Source organism: Manis javanica, chromosome 3 (genome assembly GCF_040802235.1).
Source record: "Manis javanica isolate MJ-LG chromosome 3, MJ_LKY, whole genome shotgun sequence".
Taxonomy (NCBI): Eukaryota; Metazoa; Chordata; class Mammalia; order Pholidota; family Manidae; genus Manis; species Manis javanica.
Window position 1 is genome coordinate 166,418,907 of NC_133158.1, and position 19,864 is coordinate 166,438,770.

General features: G+C 38.6%; 1 protein-coding gene across 2 annotated transcripts in view; it reads right to left on the bottom strand.

Annotated features, from left to right (window-relative positions):
* RASA2 (RAS p21 protein activator 2) overlaps nt 1-19,864 on the bottom strand; it is a 174,966-nt gene that overhangs the window by 56,144 nt on the left and 98,958 nt on the right. For both annotated transcript variants that reach the window (XM_037022944.2, XM_037022943.2), the window contains exons 8-9: nt 17,455-17,531; nt 16,412-16,513 (exon numbers count right to left, since the gene is read on the bottom strand). In XM_037022944.2, coding sequence (XP_036878839.2) covers nt 16,412-16,513; nt 17,455-17,531 — 179 coding nt within the window. The remainder of the gene's footprint in view (nt 1-16,411; nt 16,514-17,454; nt 17,532-19,864) is intronic.

A 19,864-nucleotide genomic window follows, 5' to 3' on the forward strand; every position in this document is an offset into this window, starting at 1 on the left:
TTATGTCTTAAGAGATTTTTGCCTACAATTTTTTCTAAGAGTTTTATGGTTTGATGACTTACATTCAAATCTTTGATCCATTTCGAATTTACTTTTGTGTATGGGGTTAGACAGTGATCCAGTTTCATTCTCTTGTAGCTGTCCAGTTTTGCCAGCACCATCTGTTGAAGAGACTGTCATTTCCCCATTGTATGTCCATGGCCCCTTTATTGAATATTATTTGACCATATATGTTTGGGTGAATGTTTGGAGTCTCTATTCTGTTCGACTTGTCTGTGGCTCTGTTCTTGTGTCAGTACCAAATCGTCTTCATTACTGTGGCTTTGTAGTAGAGCTTGAAGTTGGGGAGTGAGATCCCCCCTGAAGGGCTCCCACCCATAAGATGGCGAACTTCCTGCTTCTCTTCTGGGTCCTCAGTTCCCACCGGCGCCACCTGAAGCCCAATCACCTCTCTCCCCTCTCCCAATCCCAGCACCTAGTCAGTAGCCACCAGCCCCGTAGAAGTAACACCACAATCACCTCATGCCCCTTCCTATATAACCAAGCACCTTTCCCTAATAAAGCAGAATTCTCCGGTGAATTGCTGCTGTGTCATTCCTTCCTTTCACCCCCCTCCCCCTTTATTCTTCTTTCTCAGGATTGCTTTGGCTATTTGGGGTCTTTGGTGTTTCCATATGAATTTTTGAACTATTTGTTCCAGTTCATTGAAGAAAGCTGTTGGTAATTTGATAGGGATTGCATCGAATCTGTATATTGCTTTGGGCAGGATAGCCATTTTGACGATATTAATTTTTCCTAGCCAAAAGCATGGGATGAGTTTCCATTTGTTAGTGACCTCCTTAATTTTTCTTAAGAGTGTCTTCTGGCTTTCAGGGTATAGGTCTTTCACTTCCTTGGTTAGGTTTATTCCTAGGTATTTTATTCTTTTTGATGCTATTGTGAATGGAATTGTCTTCCTGATTCCTCTTTCTATTAGTTTATTGTTAGTGTATAGGACAGCCACAGATTTCTATGTGTTAATTTTGTATCCTGCAACTTTTCTGAATTCCGATATTAGCTCTAGTAGTTTCGGAGTGGAGTCTTTAGGGTTTTTTATGTACAATATCATGTCATCTGCAAATAGTGACAGTTTAACTTCTTCTTTACCAATCTGGATTCCATGTATTTCTTTGTTTTGGCTAATTGCCATGGCTAGGACCTCCAGTACTTAGTTGAATTACAGTGGGGATAGTGGGCATCCCTGTCTTGTTCTCGATCGCAGAGGAAAAGCTTTCAGCTTCTCGCTGTTCAGTATGATGTTGGCTGTGGGTTTATCATATATGGCCTTTATTATGTTGAGGTACTTGCCCTCTATACCCATTTTGTTGAGAGTTTTTATCATGAATGGATGTTGAATTTTGTCAAATGCTTTTTCAGCATCTATGGAGATGATCATGTGGTTTTTGTCTCTCTTTTTGTTGATGTGGTGGATATGTTGATGGATTTTCGAATGTTGTACCATCCTTGCATCCCTGGGATGAATCTCACTTGGTCATGGTGTATGATCCTTTTGATGTATGTTTGACTTCGGTTTGCTAATATTTTGTTGAGTACTTTTGCGTCTACGTTCATCAGGGATATTGGTCTGTAGTTTTGTTTTTTGGTGGTGTCTTGGCCTGGTTTCGGTATTAGGGTGATATTGGCTTCATAGAATGAGTTTGGGAGTATTCCCTCCTCTTCTATTTTTTGGAAAACTTTAAGGAGAATGGGTATTATGTCTTCTCTGTATGTCTGAAAAAATTCCGAGGTAAATCCATCTGACCCGGGGGTTTTGTTCTTTGGTAGTTTTTGATTACCGCTTCAGTTTCATTGCTGGTAATTGGTGAGTTAAGATTTTCTGTTTCTTTCTGGGTCAGTCTTGGAAGGTTGTATTTTTCTAGGAAGTTGTCCATTTCTCCTAGGTTTCCCAGCTTGTTAGCATATACGTTTTCATAGTACCCTCTAGTAATTCTTTATATTTCTGTGGTGTGTTGTGATTTTTCCTTTCTCGTTTCTGATTCTGTTGATTTGTGTTGACTCTCTTTTCCTCTTAGTAAGTCTGGCTAGAGGCTTATCTATTTTGTTCATTTTCTCGAAGAACCAGCTTTCGGTTTCATTGATTTTTGCTATTTTACTCTTCTCAATTTTATTTATTTCTTCTCTGATCTTTATTATGTCCCTCCTTCTACTGACCTTAGGCCTCTTTTGTTCTTCTTTTTCCAATTTAGATAATTGTGACATTAGATCATTCATTTGGGATTGTTCTTCCTTCTTTAAATATGCCTGGATTGCTATATACTTTCCTCTTAAGACTGCTTTTGCTGTATCCCACAGTAGTTGGGGCTTTCTGTTGTTGTTGTCGTTTGTTTCCATATATTGCTGGATCTCCATTTTGATTTGGTCATTGATCCATTGATTATTTAGGAGCGTGTTATTAAGCCTCCATATGTCTGTGAGCCTTTTTGCTTTCTTTGTACAGTTTATTTCTAGTTTTATGCCTTTGTGGTCTGAAAAGTTGTTTGGTAGGATTTCAATCTTTAGGAATTTACTGAGGGTCTTTTTGTGGCCTAGTATGTGGTCTATTCTGGAGAATGTTCCATGTGCACTTGAGAAGAATGTGTATCCTGTTGCTTTTGGTTGTAGAGTTCTATAGATGTCTATTATGTTCATTAGTTCTAGAGTTTTGTTCAGTGCCTCTGTGTCCTTACTTATTTTCTGTCTGATGGATCTCTCCTTTGGAGTGAGTGGTGTGTTGAAGTCTCCTAGAATGAATGCATTGCATTCTATTTCCTCCTTTAATTCTGTTAGTATTTGTTTCACATATGTTGGTGCTCCTGTATTGGGTACATATATGTTTATAATGGTTATATCCTCTTGTTGGACTGAGCCCTTTATAGTTATGTAATGTCCTTTATCTTTTGGTACTTTCTTGATTTTGAAGTCTATTGCATCTGATACTAGTATTGCAACACCAGTGTTTTTCTCTCTGTTGTTTGCATGAAATATCTTTTTCCATCCCTTGACTTTAAATCTGTGCATGTCTTTGGGTTTGAGGTGAGTCTCCTGTAAGCAGCATATAGATGGGTCTTGCTTTTTTATCCATTCTATTACTCTGTGTCTTTTGATTGGTACATTCAGTCCATTTACATTTAGGGTGATTATTGAAAGGTATGTACTTATTGTCATTGCAGGCTTTAAGTTTGTGGTTACCGAAGGTTCAAGGTTAGCTTCTTTACTATCTTACTGTCTAACTTAACTCGCTTATTGAGCTATTATAAACACAGTCTGATGATTCTTTCTTTCTCTCCCTTCTTATTCCTCCTCCTCCCTTCTTCATATGTTGGGTGTTTTGTTCTGTGCTCTTTTTAGGAGTGCTCTCATCTAGAGCAGTCCCTGTAAGATGCCCTGTAGAGGTGGTGGTTTGTGGGAAGCAAATTCCCTCAACTTTTGCTTGTCTGGGAATTGTTTAATCCCTCCTTCATATTTAAATGATAATCATGCTGGATACAGTAACCTTGGTTTGCGGCCCTTCTGTTTCATTGCATTAAGTATATCATGCCATTCTCTTCTGGCCTGTAGGTTTCTGTTGAGAAGTCTGATGATAGCCTGATGGGTTTTCCTTTGTAGGTCACCTTTTTTTTCTCTGGCTTCCTTTAATACTTTGTCCTTGTGTTTGGTCTTTGCCATTTTAATTACTATGTGTCTTGGTGTTGCCTGCTTGGATCCCTTGTCATGAGAGTTCTGTGTACCTCTGTGGTCTAAGGGGCCGTTTCCTTCCCTAGTTTGGGGAAGTTTTCAGCAATTATTTCTTCAAAGACACTTTCTATCCCTTTTTCTCTCTCTTCTTCTGGTACCCCCACAATGCGGATATTGTTCCGTTTCGATTGGTCACTCAGTTCTCTTAAAATTCTTTCATTCCTGGAGATCCTTTTATCTCTCTCTGCATCAGCTTCTCTGCGTTCCTGTTTTCTGTTTTCTAGTCCATTAATGGTCTCTTGCATCTCATCCATTCTGTTTTGAAGTCCTTCTGGAGCTTGTTTTATTTCTGTATTCTCACTCCTTAGTTCTGGCATATTTCTCTGCAAGTCCATCAGCATGGTTATGACTTTTGTTTTGAATTCTTTTTCAGGAAGACTGGTTAAATCTATCTCCCCGGGTTCCTTTTCAGGGGAAGATGTAGCAGATGTCAATGCTCTCTGGGTTAGTCTTGTCTGGGTCAAATTTTTTTGCCTTTTCATGTTGCTAGGTGCAGTGGTGAGCTATTGGCTTTCTGTCAGCTGGGAGAGCTAAGGCTTTCCACTTTCTCCTGGCTTCTTTACTGGGACAACTGCAACCCCTAGTGGCTTGTGTTGGGCAATTGCGTGTAGACTGGGTCTCTGTATCTTGCCTGGCTGGTATGGAGGAAGCTCCCTCGCTGTGAGCGTGGCCAGCCGCAGGCTGCTGCTCTGCTATGGCGGGGTACCTGAAGGGTAATGGACAGGGGGCTGTTTGGCTGTTTACCTCTGTGAAGGTTCTCAGAGCTGTTGCCCAGGGGGGTTAGTGCACCTGGAGTTCCCTGGAATTTCCAGCTGCTGGACTGTGACCCAGAATGCTTCCGTCCAGCTGTGGCATCCCTGTCCCTTTAAAACTTTCAAAAAGAACTTGCTTTTCTTTGTCACAAGGCGTTGGCTTCGGGACCCGCTCAAAGATCTTGCTGCCCTGTTTCCCTAGTTTCCAGCACCCTATGCATGCACTGTGTCTGTGCTCTGGTGCGGATGGCTAGGGCTGGGTGATTAGCAGTCCTGGGCTCCCTCTCCCTCCCCGCTCCGACTCCTCTCCTCCCACCGGGAGCTGGGGTGAGGGGGACTCGGGTCCCGCCGGGCCGGGGCTTGAATCTTAACCCTTTCACCAGGCGCTGGGTTCTCGCAGGTGTGGATATAGTCTGGCTGTTGTCCTGTGTCTTCTGGTCTCTCTTTCAGGATTAGTTGTATTTGTTATATTTTCAAAAATATATGTTTTTGGGAGGAGATTCCCACCAGCCTACTCACGGCGCCATCTTGGTTCCGCCCTCCATTTATGGAATTTCTTAATGATTGAATCTCCATCATAAATTTGTCCCTGAGTTGAATATTTTTCTGTACCTCCATAAGCATGTTTATGATTTTTATTTTAAACTCTCTTTCAGGAAAATTGGTGAGTTTAGTTTCATTTAGCCCTTTGTCTGGGGTTTGTGAGATTTTGGTCTGAACCAGGTTCCTTTGATGTTTCATAATTCCATGTGGTGCCCTCTAGTGCCCACAAGCTCTTGTCTCTGGAACTACTTAGCCCCTAGAGAGAGGTTGGGTTTTGGAAGTGATTAGTGCTGGTGCCTGGGGGGAGGAAATATCAGTTTTCTGACTCCCAGCTCTGGTGCCTTTTTCCAGTATCAGAGCTAGTGGGCCAAACACACAGGTGTAAGCCTCTGTGCTTGGCATCTCTAGCTGTTATAGGTCGGGCCTCCCTCTGACTGGCTGGATGCCAGCACACTCACTGCTGGTTTGCGAGCAGGTGCCAGCAGGCCAGGAGGAAGGCACAGCAGGCTGTGTGTCACAGTGGGGAGCCTCGGAGCTGAGTAGGCAGCCAGGGGATTGCGTACCTCAGGCTCCTCAAGGTTTCCAACCTGGTGGGCAGCGTGCACCCAGACGCCCTTGTCAACCTATCCCTTCTACCGTGCAGCAAGCTCCATGCAAACCCCATCCCTTCAGCAGCCCTCTTGCTGCTAGGAAGCCTCTCGGACCGCCTACCTTTCCTTTGTCCCAGAATGGCCTGATGTGTGGATCCCTGTCCTCCACCAATGGCCAGTATCTCAGTCTCTCAAGCATTCTCCCTGTCCCAGCTCCCCAACCCCACCAACCTCCAGAGCACCATGCAATGTACGTTTGTGCTCCAAAGCAGACCTCAGGGGCTCGGTGTTCAGAAGTCTTAGGCTTCCAATCCCTCCGCAGTGCGTTTCTCTTCTTCCCACCAGTGAGCTGAGGTGGGAGAAGGGCTTGGGCCTCACTGGATAAAGGTTTTCATACGTTACCCTGTTTCTTGAGGTCTGCTCTGTTCGTGAGGTCTGTATGCAGTCTGGTGCAGCCTTCTTTCCTGTTACTGCTTCAGAGCTAGTTGTATTAACTATATTGTCACACTTTACATGGTTTGGGAAGGAATTCTGTCTCACCTCTCATGCCATCTTGAATCTACATATAACTTTTGACTTGCCCCAAAACCTAACTAATGGCCTACTGTTGACTAGAAGCCTTACTGATAACATAAACACAAATTAGCACATATTTTGTATGTTATAAGTACTATGTCACATATTCTTACTTATTCTAACAATAGTTCATAGAATAAAGTAAGCTAGAGAAAATGTTTTTAAATGTTTTTTTCAAATTGTCATAAATCCCTCCAAATTTTCCAATATATTTATTGAAAAAAAATCTGCATGTAAGGGGATCTGTATAGCTCAAACCCAGGTTGTTCAAAGGCCAACAGTGTACAGATAAAGGTAGTTATTTATATAACTATATAAAAGTGATTTATTATTTTAAAACATTGCTACAAAAGGCTCAATTTAAACTACCTAAAGGATCCTTTGCGAATTAAGCAATCTTGTATGAACTGAGCTAAAGAGAAAAACCGCAAGATTCATTAAAGGATATGTAGCATGACTAAAGTCTAGGAATGCAAAAAAAAAGTTCTCAAATATATTTCCAGTTTTGAGTAAAGCATTTCAGTTTGAAAGAATAAGAAACAGGAAATGAAGAGAATTTATTTACTGAAAGGGCATTCAGTTGCTCTACACATATTTTTTGCATTCACAGTCAGAGGAATAAAAGTAATGGCTATGCTCTTGGCAGCACTTTTGATAGCCTCTTCATAGAATAAAGTCAGCAATAGAAAATTTTAAAATACAAGATCTAATTAAAAACAAATAATTATCAGAGGCAACTCTAAAACTTAAATATTATTTCTGGTTCTATAAAGATAACCATTTTTCATTGGATTTTTACTAAAGATAGAAGATTAAAAGACAGATGTCAAAATTAATAAACTAGAGAATCAACTCATCTCAAGTAAAATATTAATCTAGTTTTAAATATGTATAAAATACTTACGTTGAAGAAAAGTCCCCATTTGTTTCATTTACTATTTGAACCTTACTTCCAATGCAAATTATAGCATGAAACATGTTAATATTATTTTCTTTTTTTAATGTCCATTTTTACATTTTGGATCATCTGGGGTGAAACTGTTGTACCAAACTGTGCAAATCACACAAAGGTTTTCCACACATTAAGTTACTGACACTGAGGTAACTAGTGAAGTGACATTGAACTAGATTATACCTAAAGTTCTCTTTATTTATAACATTCCAGACAATGAAATACTGGTGCAAAAACAAAGGACACAGAAATTCTCTATGTACCTATGCTGAATAATGGTGATGACAGCAGCAATAACCACAACGATGAGAGTGTGAGTTATGCCAATGGCTAAAGCACTTGCAGCTTGCTGATGTTAGCTCATTTCATCCCCTAACGACTTTGGGAGGCAGGTACTCTTTGTTTTATCCCCATTTAAGAGCCAGAGAAAGAGAAGGCAAACAAAGCAATTTGTCCAAGGTCACAAAGGTAGTTAATGACAGATGAGAGTTGAACCAAGAAACTTTGGTTCCAGAGCGCATTCTCTTAACCACTATCAAGAGTCAACCAATATTTAATGAAGTTCTACTAAACTGATAAGTGAAAAAAAAGCAAGGTGCATAGCAGAATATAGTATATATATGCCCACTTGCGTAAGGAAGGGGAAAAAAGATACATATGTATTTGCCTGTATATACATAAAATATTTCCAGGAACTCCAAACAGTAACTGCCTCAGAGAGGGAAACTTGATTAGCTGGGAGAACAAGAGACAGATTTTTAGCTTTTGAACTGTGAACCCTATTAAACAGATCCAAATTCTATTACCTACATATGTTAAAGTTACAACTAGCTAATATCAACACTAACAAGCTAATCCTGACATCTGACTGAAAAAATATCTGAATAAAGAACATATGTCATTATTAAGGAACTAAGAAAGGTGTGGGGAAATGATTGAATTTTGTTATAATGTAAGAATAAATTAAATTGCAACCATCAAAAATCAATTTCAGGAAAAGCCTATAATAAACAATAAGGGGAAATTGTTTGAAAAAGGAAAGCAAATTGAGGCTTTTCAAACAATAGGATTATATTACTGACAGTTATTCTCTTTCCTAATAATTAGGATTGGAAAGAATATGCCTAAAGTCCTAAAGGTAAATAAAGCTTTCTTGAGTTTTCATGCAGTTACCATCAATACCACAAGGGGATGCTACAGCTCTATGACAAAAGACACTGAATATAATTTCTGACTTAAAAAGGAAATTGCACTCAAATTTTTATATTCCTTATGTCTATGGAAATATAAATGAATTTGCAGATGTTTCTATTTCATGCTGCATAGATTTAATATAGCACTTATACTTTTGGCAGTCTACTTTAAAGTATTTAAAAATACTATTGACAAAAAAAAAATAAGCTATAGGAAAAAAATTAATTTCAGTTTGTTAGTATTCTTACATCCTGCCAAGGTAGTAGGACAAAGTTTTGTCAAATACAGAGGGCCTATCTGGAGATAGTCTTACTTAAAATACAGTCTATGTGGCAGATTTCAACTTCACTTTGAGGGGAGCCCTGGGAGGCACAACTACTCACTTTTTATTTTGTACTGAGTAGTAAGGTATGTAATTTTAAACAGTTGACAAACTGAGTTCAGAAATTTTCATTTTAAATGCATGCTACTTTGTGGAAAGTGGAAGAAGATATGTGGGGGCATGAGAGGGGTAGTGACAGGCCTCAACTATTCATCAATTTTTCATAGTAACCAAGTTTAATTTTCTCCCCTTCTTTAGATGCATTTTACAAATTGTAACATACAAAATGCCACCCAGAGGATCAATAAACATTAGATCTGCATTATCAAGAGTTAAAAATAAAATGAGGAGGAGGAGCCAAGATGGCGGCATGAGTAGAGCAGCGGAAATCTCCTCCCAAAACCATATATATTTTTGAAAATACAACAAATACAACTAGTCCTAAAAGAGAGACCAGAAGACACAGGACAACAGTCAGACTACATCTACATCTGCAAGAACCCAGCGCCTCCCAAAGGGGGTAAGATACAAGCCCTGGGCCAGCAGGACCCAAGTGCATCTCACCCCAGCTCCCGGAATGAGGAGAGGAGTCAGAGTGGAGAGGGAGTGGGAGCCCAGGAATGCTAAATACCCAGCCCGAGCCATCCACACTGGGAGTGCAGACACACACTGTGTGGTGTGCTGGATACTAGGGAAATGGAACAGTAAAATCTGCAAAGTGGGTCCCTGCAGCCGGCACCCATGGGACAAAAGAAAAGCAAGTGATCTTTTAAAGTCTAAAAGGGACAGGGGCCTAACAGCTGGACGGACATCCCGGCGCACTCAGCCTAGCAGGTGGGAATCCTGGGGAACACTAGGTGTCCTAATCCCCAAGGCAGCAGGGCAGCTTGGAGGCCCCTCACAGCAATAAACAGACTCCTGACTTTCTGCCTCTGGCACAGCCCCGCCATAGTGGGGAAGCAGCCTGAGGCTGGCCACGCCCACAGCAACCGTGTGGAGCTTACTCCACAGCGGCTGGACATGAATCAGAGACCCTGTCTGTGCGCAGCTGCCCAGCAAAAGCTGCTAGGGGTCGCCATTCTCACAGGAGAGGAATGCCACAAACTAGCAAGAAGGGACGTTCTCCCAGCTAACACACATGCCAACTACCGACAACTACCTCTATCACCATGAAAAGGCAGAAGAATTTGATGCAGACCAGAATCACACAGACATCCTCCCTTAAGAGGTAACCTGGGGTAGATTTCACCAATCATCCTGAAAAAGAATTCAAAATAAAGGTCATAACCATGCTGATGGAGTTGCAGGGAAAGATGCAAGAGCTACCCGATAAAGTATGGAAGGAGACTACAGAAATAAAACAATCTCTGGAAGGACTTAAAAGCAGAATGGATGAGATGCGAAAGGCCATTAAAGGAATAGAAATCAGAGAACAGAAATGCATAAAGCTGACACAGAGAGAGATAAAAGGATCTCCAGAAATCAAACAATATTAACAGAACTGTGTGACCAATCCAAAAGCATCAATATCTTGCACTACAGGGTACCAAAAGAAGAAGAGAGAGAAAAAGGCATAGAAAAAATAATTGCTGAAAACTTCCCCAAAATGGGAGAGGAAATAGTTGCTCAGACCACAGAAGCACACAGAACTCCCAACAGAAGGGACCCAAGGAGGACAACAACAAGACACATAATAATTAAAATGGCAAAGATGAAGGACAAGGACAGAGTTTTAAAGGTAGCTGGAGAGAGGAACAATGTCACCTACAAAGGAAAACCCATCAGGCTATCAGCAGACTTCTCAACAGAAACCTTACAGGCCAGAAGAGAATGGCATGACATATTTAATGCAATGAAACAGAAGGGCTTAGAAACAAGGATACTGCATCCAGCACGATTATCATTTAGATACTAAGGAGGGATTAAACAATTCCCAAAGAAGTGACAGTTGGGAGAATTTGCCTCCCACAAACCACCACTACAGGGTATTTTAGAGGGACTGCTCTAAATGGGAGCACTCCTAAGGCTAAATAGATGTCACCAGAGAATATAATTACAGCAAAGAAAGGAAACCAACCAAATACAAACTAAAGGCAAAAAATAAAATCAACTACTCACAAAAGCAGTCAATGGAAACACAAAAGAGCACAGAATAAAACACCTAACATATAAAGAATGGAGGAGGAGGAATAAGAAGGGAGAGAAATTAAGAAACATCAGACAGTGTTTAAAATTGCTCAATAAGCGAGTTAAGGTAGACAGTAAGATAGTAAAGAAACTAACCTTGAACCTTTGGTAACCACGAATCTAAAGCCTGCAATAGCAAGAAGAACATATCTTTCAATAATCACCCTAAATGTAAATGGACTGAATGAACGAATCAAAAGGCAAAGAGTACCAGAATGGATAAAAAGGTAAGACCCATCTATATGCTGCTTACAAAAGACTCACCTCAAACCCAAAGACATGCACAGATCAAAAGTTAAGGGATGGAAAAAGATATTTCATGCAAACAACAGGGAGAAAAAAGCAGGTGCTGCAATACTAGTATCAGACAAAATAGACTTCAAAACAAAGAAAGTAACAAGAGATAAAGAAGGACATTGCATAATGATAAAGGGGTCAGTCCAACAAGTGGACATAACGATTATAAATTTATATGCACCCAGTATAGGAGCACCAGCATATGTGAAACAAATAGTAACAGAATTAAAGGAGGAAATAGAATGCAATAATCTTAGGAGACTTCAACACACCACTCACTCCAAAGGACAGATCCACCAGACAGACAATAAGTAGGGACAGAGAGGTGTTGAACAACACACTAGAACAGATCAACCTAACAGAATAAACAATATGGAAACAAAAAGGAAGGACAAAAACCACATGATCATCTCCATAGATGCTGAAAAAGCATTCGACAACGAGATGCTATAGAACTCTACACCCAAAAGCAACAGGATACACATTCTTCTCAAGTGCACATGGAACATTCTACAGAATAGACTACATACGAAGCCACAAAAAAAGCCTCAGTAAATTAAAAAAGACTGAAATTCTACCAAACAACTTCTCAGAACACAAAGGTATAAAACTAGAAATAAATTGTACAAAGAAAGCAAAAAGGCCCACATACACATGGAGGCTTAACAACATGCTCCTAAAAAATCAATAGACCAACGACCAAATTAAAATGGAGATCAAGCAATATATGGAAACAAATGACAACAACACAAAGCCCCAACTTCGGTGGGAAGCAGCGAAAGCAGTCTTAAGAGGAAAGTATATAGCAATCCAGGCATATTTAAGAAGGAAGAACAATCCCAAATGAATAGTCTAACGTCACAATAATCACAATTGGAAAAAGAAGAACAAATGAGGCCTAATGTCAGCAGAAGGAGGGACAGAATAAAGATCAGAGAAGAAATAAATATAATTGAGAAGAATAAAACAATAGAAAAAAATCAATGAAACCAAGAGCTGGTTCTTTGAGAAAATAAACAAAATAGATAAGCCTCTAGTCAGACTTAGTGAGAGAAAAAGAGAATCAACACACACGAACAGAATCAGAAATGAGAAAGGAAAAATCATGAGAGACCCACAGAAATACAAAGAATTATTAGAGAATACTATGAAAACCTATAAGCTAACAAGCTGGAAAACCTAGAAGAAAAAGACAACTTCGTAGAAAAATACAACCTTCTGAGACTGACCATGGAAGAAACAGAAAATCTAAACAGACCAATTACAAGCAACGAAATTGAAGTGGTAATCAAAAAACTACCCAAGAGCAAAACCCCTGGCCAGATGGATTTACCTCAGAATTTTATCAGACATACAAAGAAGACATAACACCCATTCTCCTTAAAGTTTTCCAAAAAATAGAAGAGGAGGGAATACTCCCAAACTCATTCTATGAAACCAACATCACTCTAATACCAAAACCAGGCAAAGTCCCCACCAAAAAAGAAAAGTACAGAACAATATACCAGATGAATGCAGAGGCAAAAATACTCAACAAAATATTAGCAAACCGAATTCAAACATACATCAAAAGGATCATACACCATGACCAAGTAGGATTCATCTCAGGGATGCAAGGATGGTACAACATTCGAAAATCGATCAACATCATCCACCACATCCACAAAAAGAGAGACAAAAACCACATGATCATCTCCATAGATGCTGAAAAAGCATTTGACAAAATTCAATATCCATTCATGATAAAAGCTCTCAACATACTGGGTATAGAGGGCAAGTACCTTAACATAATAAAGGCCATATATGATAAACCCACAGCCAACATCATACTGAACAGCGAGAAGCTGAAAGTTTTTCCTCTGAGATTGGGAACAAGACAGGGATGCCCACTCTCCCCACTGTTATTCAACATAGTATTGGAGATCCTAGCCACCGCAATTAGCCAAAACAAAGAAATGCAAGGAATCCAGATTGGTAAAGAAGAAGTTAAACTGTCACTATTTGCAGATGACATGATATTGTACATAAAAAACCCTAAAGACTCTACTCCAAAACTACTAGATCTAATATCTGAATTCAGCAAAGTGGAGGATACAAAATTAATACACAGAAATCTGTGGCTTTCCTATACACTAACAATGAACTAACAGAAAGAGAAATCAGGAAAACAATTCCGTTCACAATGGCATCAAAAAGAAAAAAATACCTAGGAATAAACATAACCAAGGAAGTGAAAGACCTATACCCTGAAAACTACAGGACAGTCTTAAGAGAAATTAAAGAGGATACTAACAAATGGAAACTCATCCCATGCTCTTGGTTAGGAAGAATTAAAATTGTCAAAATGGCCATCCTGCCCAAAGCGATATACAGATTTGATGCATTCCCTATCAAATTACCAACAACATTCTTCAATGAACTGGAACAAATATTTCAAAAATTCATATGGAAACACCAAAGACCCCAAATAGCCAAAGCAATAGTAATCCTGAGAAGGAAGAATAAAGTGGGGGGGGGGGATCTCACTCCCCAACTTCAAGCTCTACTACAAAGCCACAGTAATCAAGACAATTTGGTACTGGCACAAGAACAGACCCACAGACCAGTGGAACAGAATAGAGACTCCAAACATTAACCCAAACATATATGGTCAATTAACGTATGATAAAGGAGCCACGGACATACAATGGTGAAAAGACAGCCTCTTCATCAGATGGCGCTGCCAAAACTGGACAGCTACATGGAAAAGAATGAAACTGGACCATTGTCTAACCCCATACACAAAAGTAAATTCAAAATGGATCATAAATGTAAGTCATGAATGTAAGTCATAAAAACATGAAACTCTTAGAAAAAAACACAGGCAAAAATCTCCTGGACTTAAACATGAGCAACTTCTTCATGAACACATCTGCCCAGGTAAGGGAAAGAAAAGCAAAAATGAACAAGTGGGACTGTATCAAGCTGAAAAGCTTCTGTATAGCAAAGGACACCATCAGTAGAACAAAAAGGTATCCTACAGTATGGGAGAAAATATTCATAAATGACAAATCTGATAAAGGGTTGACATCCAAAATGTATAAAGAGCTCATGAAAATCAACAAACAAAAAGCAAATAATCCAATTAAAAAATGGGCAGAGTAGCTAAACAGACAATTCTCCAAAGAAGAAATTCAAATGACCAACAGACACATGAAAAGATGCTCCACATCGCTTGTCATCAGAGAAATGCAAATTAAAACTACAATGAGATATCACCTCACAGCAGTAAGGATCACCGCCATCCAAAAGACAAACAACAACAAATGTTTGTGAGGTTGTGGAGAAAGAGGAACACTCGTACACTTCTGGTGGGAATGTAAATTTGTTCAACCATTGTGGAAAGCAATATGGAGGTTCCTCAAAAGCTCAAAGTCGAAATACCATTTGACCCAGGTATTCCACTTCTAGAAATTTTCCCTAAGAATACAGCAACCCAGTTTGAAAAAGACCGATGCACCCCTATGTTTATCGCGGTACTATTTACAATAGCCAAGAAATGGAAGCAACCTAAGTGTCCATCAGTAGATGAATGGATAAAGAAATGTGGTACATATACACAATGGAATATTATTCAGCCATAAGAAGAAAACAAATCCTACCATTTGCAACAACATGGATGGAGCTAGAGGGTATTATGCTCAGTGAAATAAGCCAGGCAGAGAAAGACAAGTACCAAATCATTTCACTCATATGCAGAGTATAAGAACAAAGAAACACTGAGGGAACAAAACAGAAGCACAATCACAGAACCCAAGAATGGACTAATAGTTACCAAAGGGAAAAGGACTGGGAAGGATGGGTGAGAAGGGAGGGATAAGGGCTGAGAATAAGAAAGGGGGCATTATGATTAGCATGTACAATGTTTGGGGGGATGGGGAGGGTTGTGCAACACAGAGAAGACAAGTAGTGATTCTACAGCATCTTACTACGGTGATGGACATTTACTGTAATGGGGTTTGTGGGGCGGGACTTTGTGAAGGGGGAAGCCTAGTAAACATAATGTTCTTCATGTAATTGTAGATTAATGATAAGAAAAAAAATGTAAAAAAGTTTTATAAATAAATAAATAAAATGAAAAATTTGAAAGCCTAAAATTAGTCCATAACAGAAACTGCTTCAGAACCAAAGTCCAAAATGAAGACTGACTGACAGCCAATCAGGTGAGGCAGTCTCTTTTAAATACAAATGAGACTGATGCTCCACAGTAAGAAACATCTAAACACTGTTTCAACTCCTCCTCGAAGCAACTGAAACTGAATTTTAAAAAGTATGCGTTAAAAGGCAAGGAGAAGGGCGTGGTTTTTTTTTTTTTTTTTTTTTTTTGTTGATCTTTGATTTACCAATAGTTTTATCCTGTCAAGGGGCGTGGTTTTTATACTCAGCTGAAAGCCAAGTTTAGCATGAAGGGTGCTGGGCAATCTACGGCTTGGAAGGGACAGGATAGATGTACTTGTAAGTTCTATAGGCAGAAAAAAACAATAGTTTCACACTGATTCTGCTAAAGAAACTAACATCAATTTAATGTCTGAACACTAGGTTTAATTTAACATCAGTTTAATATTATTAAAGTCATGAAAATATAATATTGTAACCATTACTGAACTACCACAGAGCTCCTGAGAAGCGTTTTAAGTGTTATCAGCTCAACTCCATGTAAACTGTAGACATTCAGAAAACAACATCAGGGCCATCTGCAGTGCGTTTCAAGGGAGTGTGGTGATACCCTACAGTAAAAAGCTGATTTCCTATAATAAACCCTTTGATTTCAAACATCCATAGTTCCCATGATCATCAATCTTCTGAACTACAGATGTTGATATGTAACCAGGCATCTTCTCACATGGGCAACACTTAAGTAATATTTTAACTGTCTTCCCTTTTCCTTAGAGTTAAGATTTAGTTTTTGAACAATGATCCTAAACAATTAGAAAAATATTGTAGACAATCCTAGAAAAATATTCCTAGACAATTCAGTTCTTATATCTCAGTACCAGAGGTAAAGTCACAAAACATTCAATATACTTAAATTTTGCAACAATTAATTAATGATTAATCAATTAATGCTAATGACTTGGTTTATTTCCCTGCAAATTGAAAATGCTTATAGCAAGCACTTATTTGCATATAGTGTATTAAAAAGGATGACCTACTACAGAGATCACTAGACTGTTTGTCTTCTTACCAGGCTTGATGAGAAGAATCATTTCTTAACACATTCACAGGAACCTTAATCTCACCTAGGAAAACATCTTGGACCAGATTTCCATTGTTCCACAAGTCAATCCTGAAAATTTAAAACTGACTTTATTTTCTGTAAACAATGCTTATGAGAATACACACCAACAAACAGTTTCAAATTACTTTGTATTATCACATTAATTTTACATGCTTAAAGTAAGAGATGTTAGCATTGTCATATACCTCACTACCTAAACTAAGGAAGCAAAAAATACTGCTGTAGCTTTTAAACACAGAAAGTAACTATTTTAAATCCTCTAAAAGAAAGCACTTCAGAGTTTCTTAGTTTCAAAGTCTAGGCTTTACTGTAACCTGTAGCAGTAAAAACTACAGAGTTACTTAGCTGAATTTAAAGAAAGAAACCAACACAAATTACAGTTTCTTTCTCAATTAGAACCAGTTAATTTGTAAAGATAGGTGATATAGAAAGTACATTACCTGATCATTCCAAACATATGAATAATACACCCTTTAGCTGAACACACTGTTAACACCACACCTACACATGCATTTACAAAACTTTCCCTCCCAAACAGCAGATAAAGACCTAAAAATAGCACAAACTTCAAACACATGCACCTGTTTAATTATCTTACGAGACTTCTTACCTCACTGAAATGTCTGTTAGACAGCAGATATGTTAAGAAGAATAAAAAAATTATTTCTAAATTGGCTAATATATAAATAATTTTCTACATATTCTTTGCATCCATTATGCTATATGATTCAGAATTTTAAGGAGAAATTAAATTTGGGAAAAATTAAAAATATAACAAAATAGGTGAAAATCAGGTCATCTTTATTTATAAAATAAATATACCTTGACTATTTCTGCAAAGAAATCAGACTGAAAAGATGACTTGGATTTAATTAGATACACACTTGCTAAAGAGAATGCTATTAAGCTCGGTTCATCTTTTTCAGTTAAATTTAGGATTTTCTTTTGGCACCAAAAAAAGCAATTCTGTAAAACCCCGAGATACATACCTAATTTCTAGCTTTTCAATGTCCTCCTCTTCTACCTGGAATTGGGACTTTCTGGTATAACTACTGGATCTGGTTACCTATAAATAAAACATTTTAGTAAAAAAAAAAATTTTTTAAGACTCTTTTTCTTAGATGAATTTCAAAAATTATCATCCCTAAAATGTTAATAAGCTATGTTTATTATGAACAGAGGAAAATGCCTAGGTAATATTTTCCCCAAAAGCTAAGGAAAGATAGGTTATAAGGTGGTATAAAAATATCAAAAGCAATCTTGTCTCCATACTCTTCTTATCAACTTGATATACAGCTATCTTAGGTTCTCTGGCTCATACATATTCTGTTGGTGACTCAAAGAGTAAAAGTGTTCTATTTCAGGGAAGCTGCACATGCTGAGAACTATATGAAGGCATTCCCACATTTATAAAGATATCAATTCCACCCGCACACTTCCTTTTCACATTTTTACTGAAATTATCAAGGCCACTGAGAAGAACTTCCTCAACTACCATCGAGCTGAACATGTCCATCCCCACAGAGGTTCTTCTAATCAGTGAGTTTTCTAATTCTTTTTAAAAAAAAGAGAATGAAATGATCCTCCTCTTTTCTAAGACTACTCTACCTCCACACAGTATGCAGTAAGCATGCAGCAAGCATTCAATCTATTTTAATTACAGCTTCCTTTACGAGCTTGTTCACCTCACTCAAGTCTAAGAAAAATTATTCCCTTAAATTATGGTCTTCCTATCTCTTTTCTTTCACAGATAAGTATCTCAAAACTATAATCCATTCTCACAGCCTCCACTTCCTCACCACCCACTCACTACAGTAACTCTTTATAATCTAGCTTCCTTACAGATCACCCTCCTAAAACCTGTCTCTTAATCACCAAGTCTGATGATTAATTCTTAGTTTTCACCTTCCTTGACCCCTGTATCTGAACAACTAATCACAAAACTGTATCTCCTTTCCCAGAAACACTCATGTTTTGGTTTACCCAGGCACTATCCTGGCAACCTTCTGTTCTCTTTGCTTTTCTCTAGGACCCCTTCTTCCTCAGAACCTATAAATATAAATTTTTTCAAAGGATTTATTCTTTTATTTTGTTCTAAGAAACTGCAAAGTGCTTTCATATCCATTATCTCCTTTGCTCATCAGAAGGCTGTCTGAAGCAGGCAGGGCTAGATTTACTATCCTCATCGTGAAAATGAGGAAGCTTAAAGTACAGAAATTAAGAGACATGCTCAAGTTGAATACCATTAATAAGCGGCAAAACTGAGCTTTTTCACTCTTCTTCTTTCTTGTATATCTGCACTCCCTTGGCGTTCTTGACTCTGAAAGCAAATCTTGAGTCTGTATCTACAACCATCACCCTTCTTAAGTTTTGGTCATGAGCTGCCTACTGGAAGATGTTGCATGTCAGACCTCAAGCTCATCATGACCCAAACTGAACCACTTATGTTTTCTTTCTTCTTTTCTATTTTTCCAGATTTGAAACCTTGAGGACATCTGGTTTCTCCCTGTGTCTTTTTTTCTATAACCAATTATCTTGCCCTTTACAGTTTCCTCCTCAACTGTCCCTTCCTCTTTATTTCCATGCTACTCTCTTGGACCAGATCCACCCCTTCTTTTTTTTTTTTTAAACACTTTGAACTACAATAGTCTCTTGATCTCTATTCTCTCTCAGCCATCTGGCCCACAGATACAGTTAATTCTTCCCAAAACACTGCATTATTCTTATCTCTTCAGGACCAAAAACATTAATGGCTTAATATACAAGCCCTTGGCCAGACACTCAAGGCTTTTCATTAGTGGGTTCTACTCTACTTGTTTAAGCTTAGTTCCCATTATTCCCTTACCCCAATGTTCCAATCAAATCACTAATTGCTATTTGGGTGTAAATTTCTCTTTTTCTGTCTCTATTCTGCTCAAAATGTTCCTTCTCTCTAATGTTCTCCCTGCTCTGAGTTAATTCAGCTGGAGTGGAGCTCGTCTGACCACCCCAGTATCTGCTGTGCTGCATGGATGCACCAGTGTGCATGCTTTGCATCTCTTGTTCCAGCTAGAAGACAGAGATTGAATCTTATCTTTACAATCAGCTCAAGGAAGGGCCTTTTGAATGAATGTTTCAAGACCTAATAGGTATGTTTGGATACAGCAAGTAGGTCAGGCCTTGACTTTCAAAGCCATCTGTTTACTGCAAGTTGCCTCTTTGTTTTCTCCAGGCTAGATTTAATACCATTAATAAATGCGGAACAACTAAACTAAGAACTTAGCCAGGAAATGGCAATGTCTCATATTGGTACATTTTCTTTAGTTTTTCTTCCTCCTTTGCCTCTACCGCTACAATTCTTACTACTGCAATTTTGGCATTTTCTTCAAACTATGTTCCCTTATTAAAGCAGAGTAATCA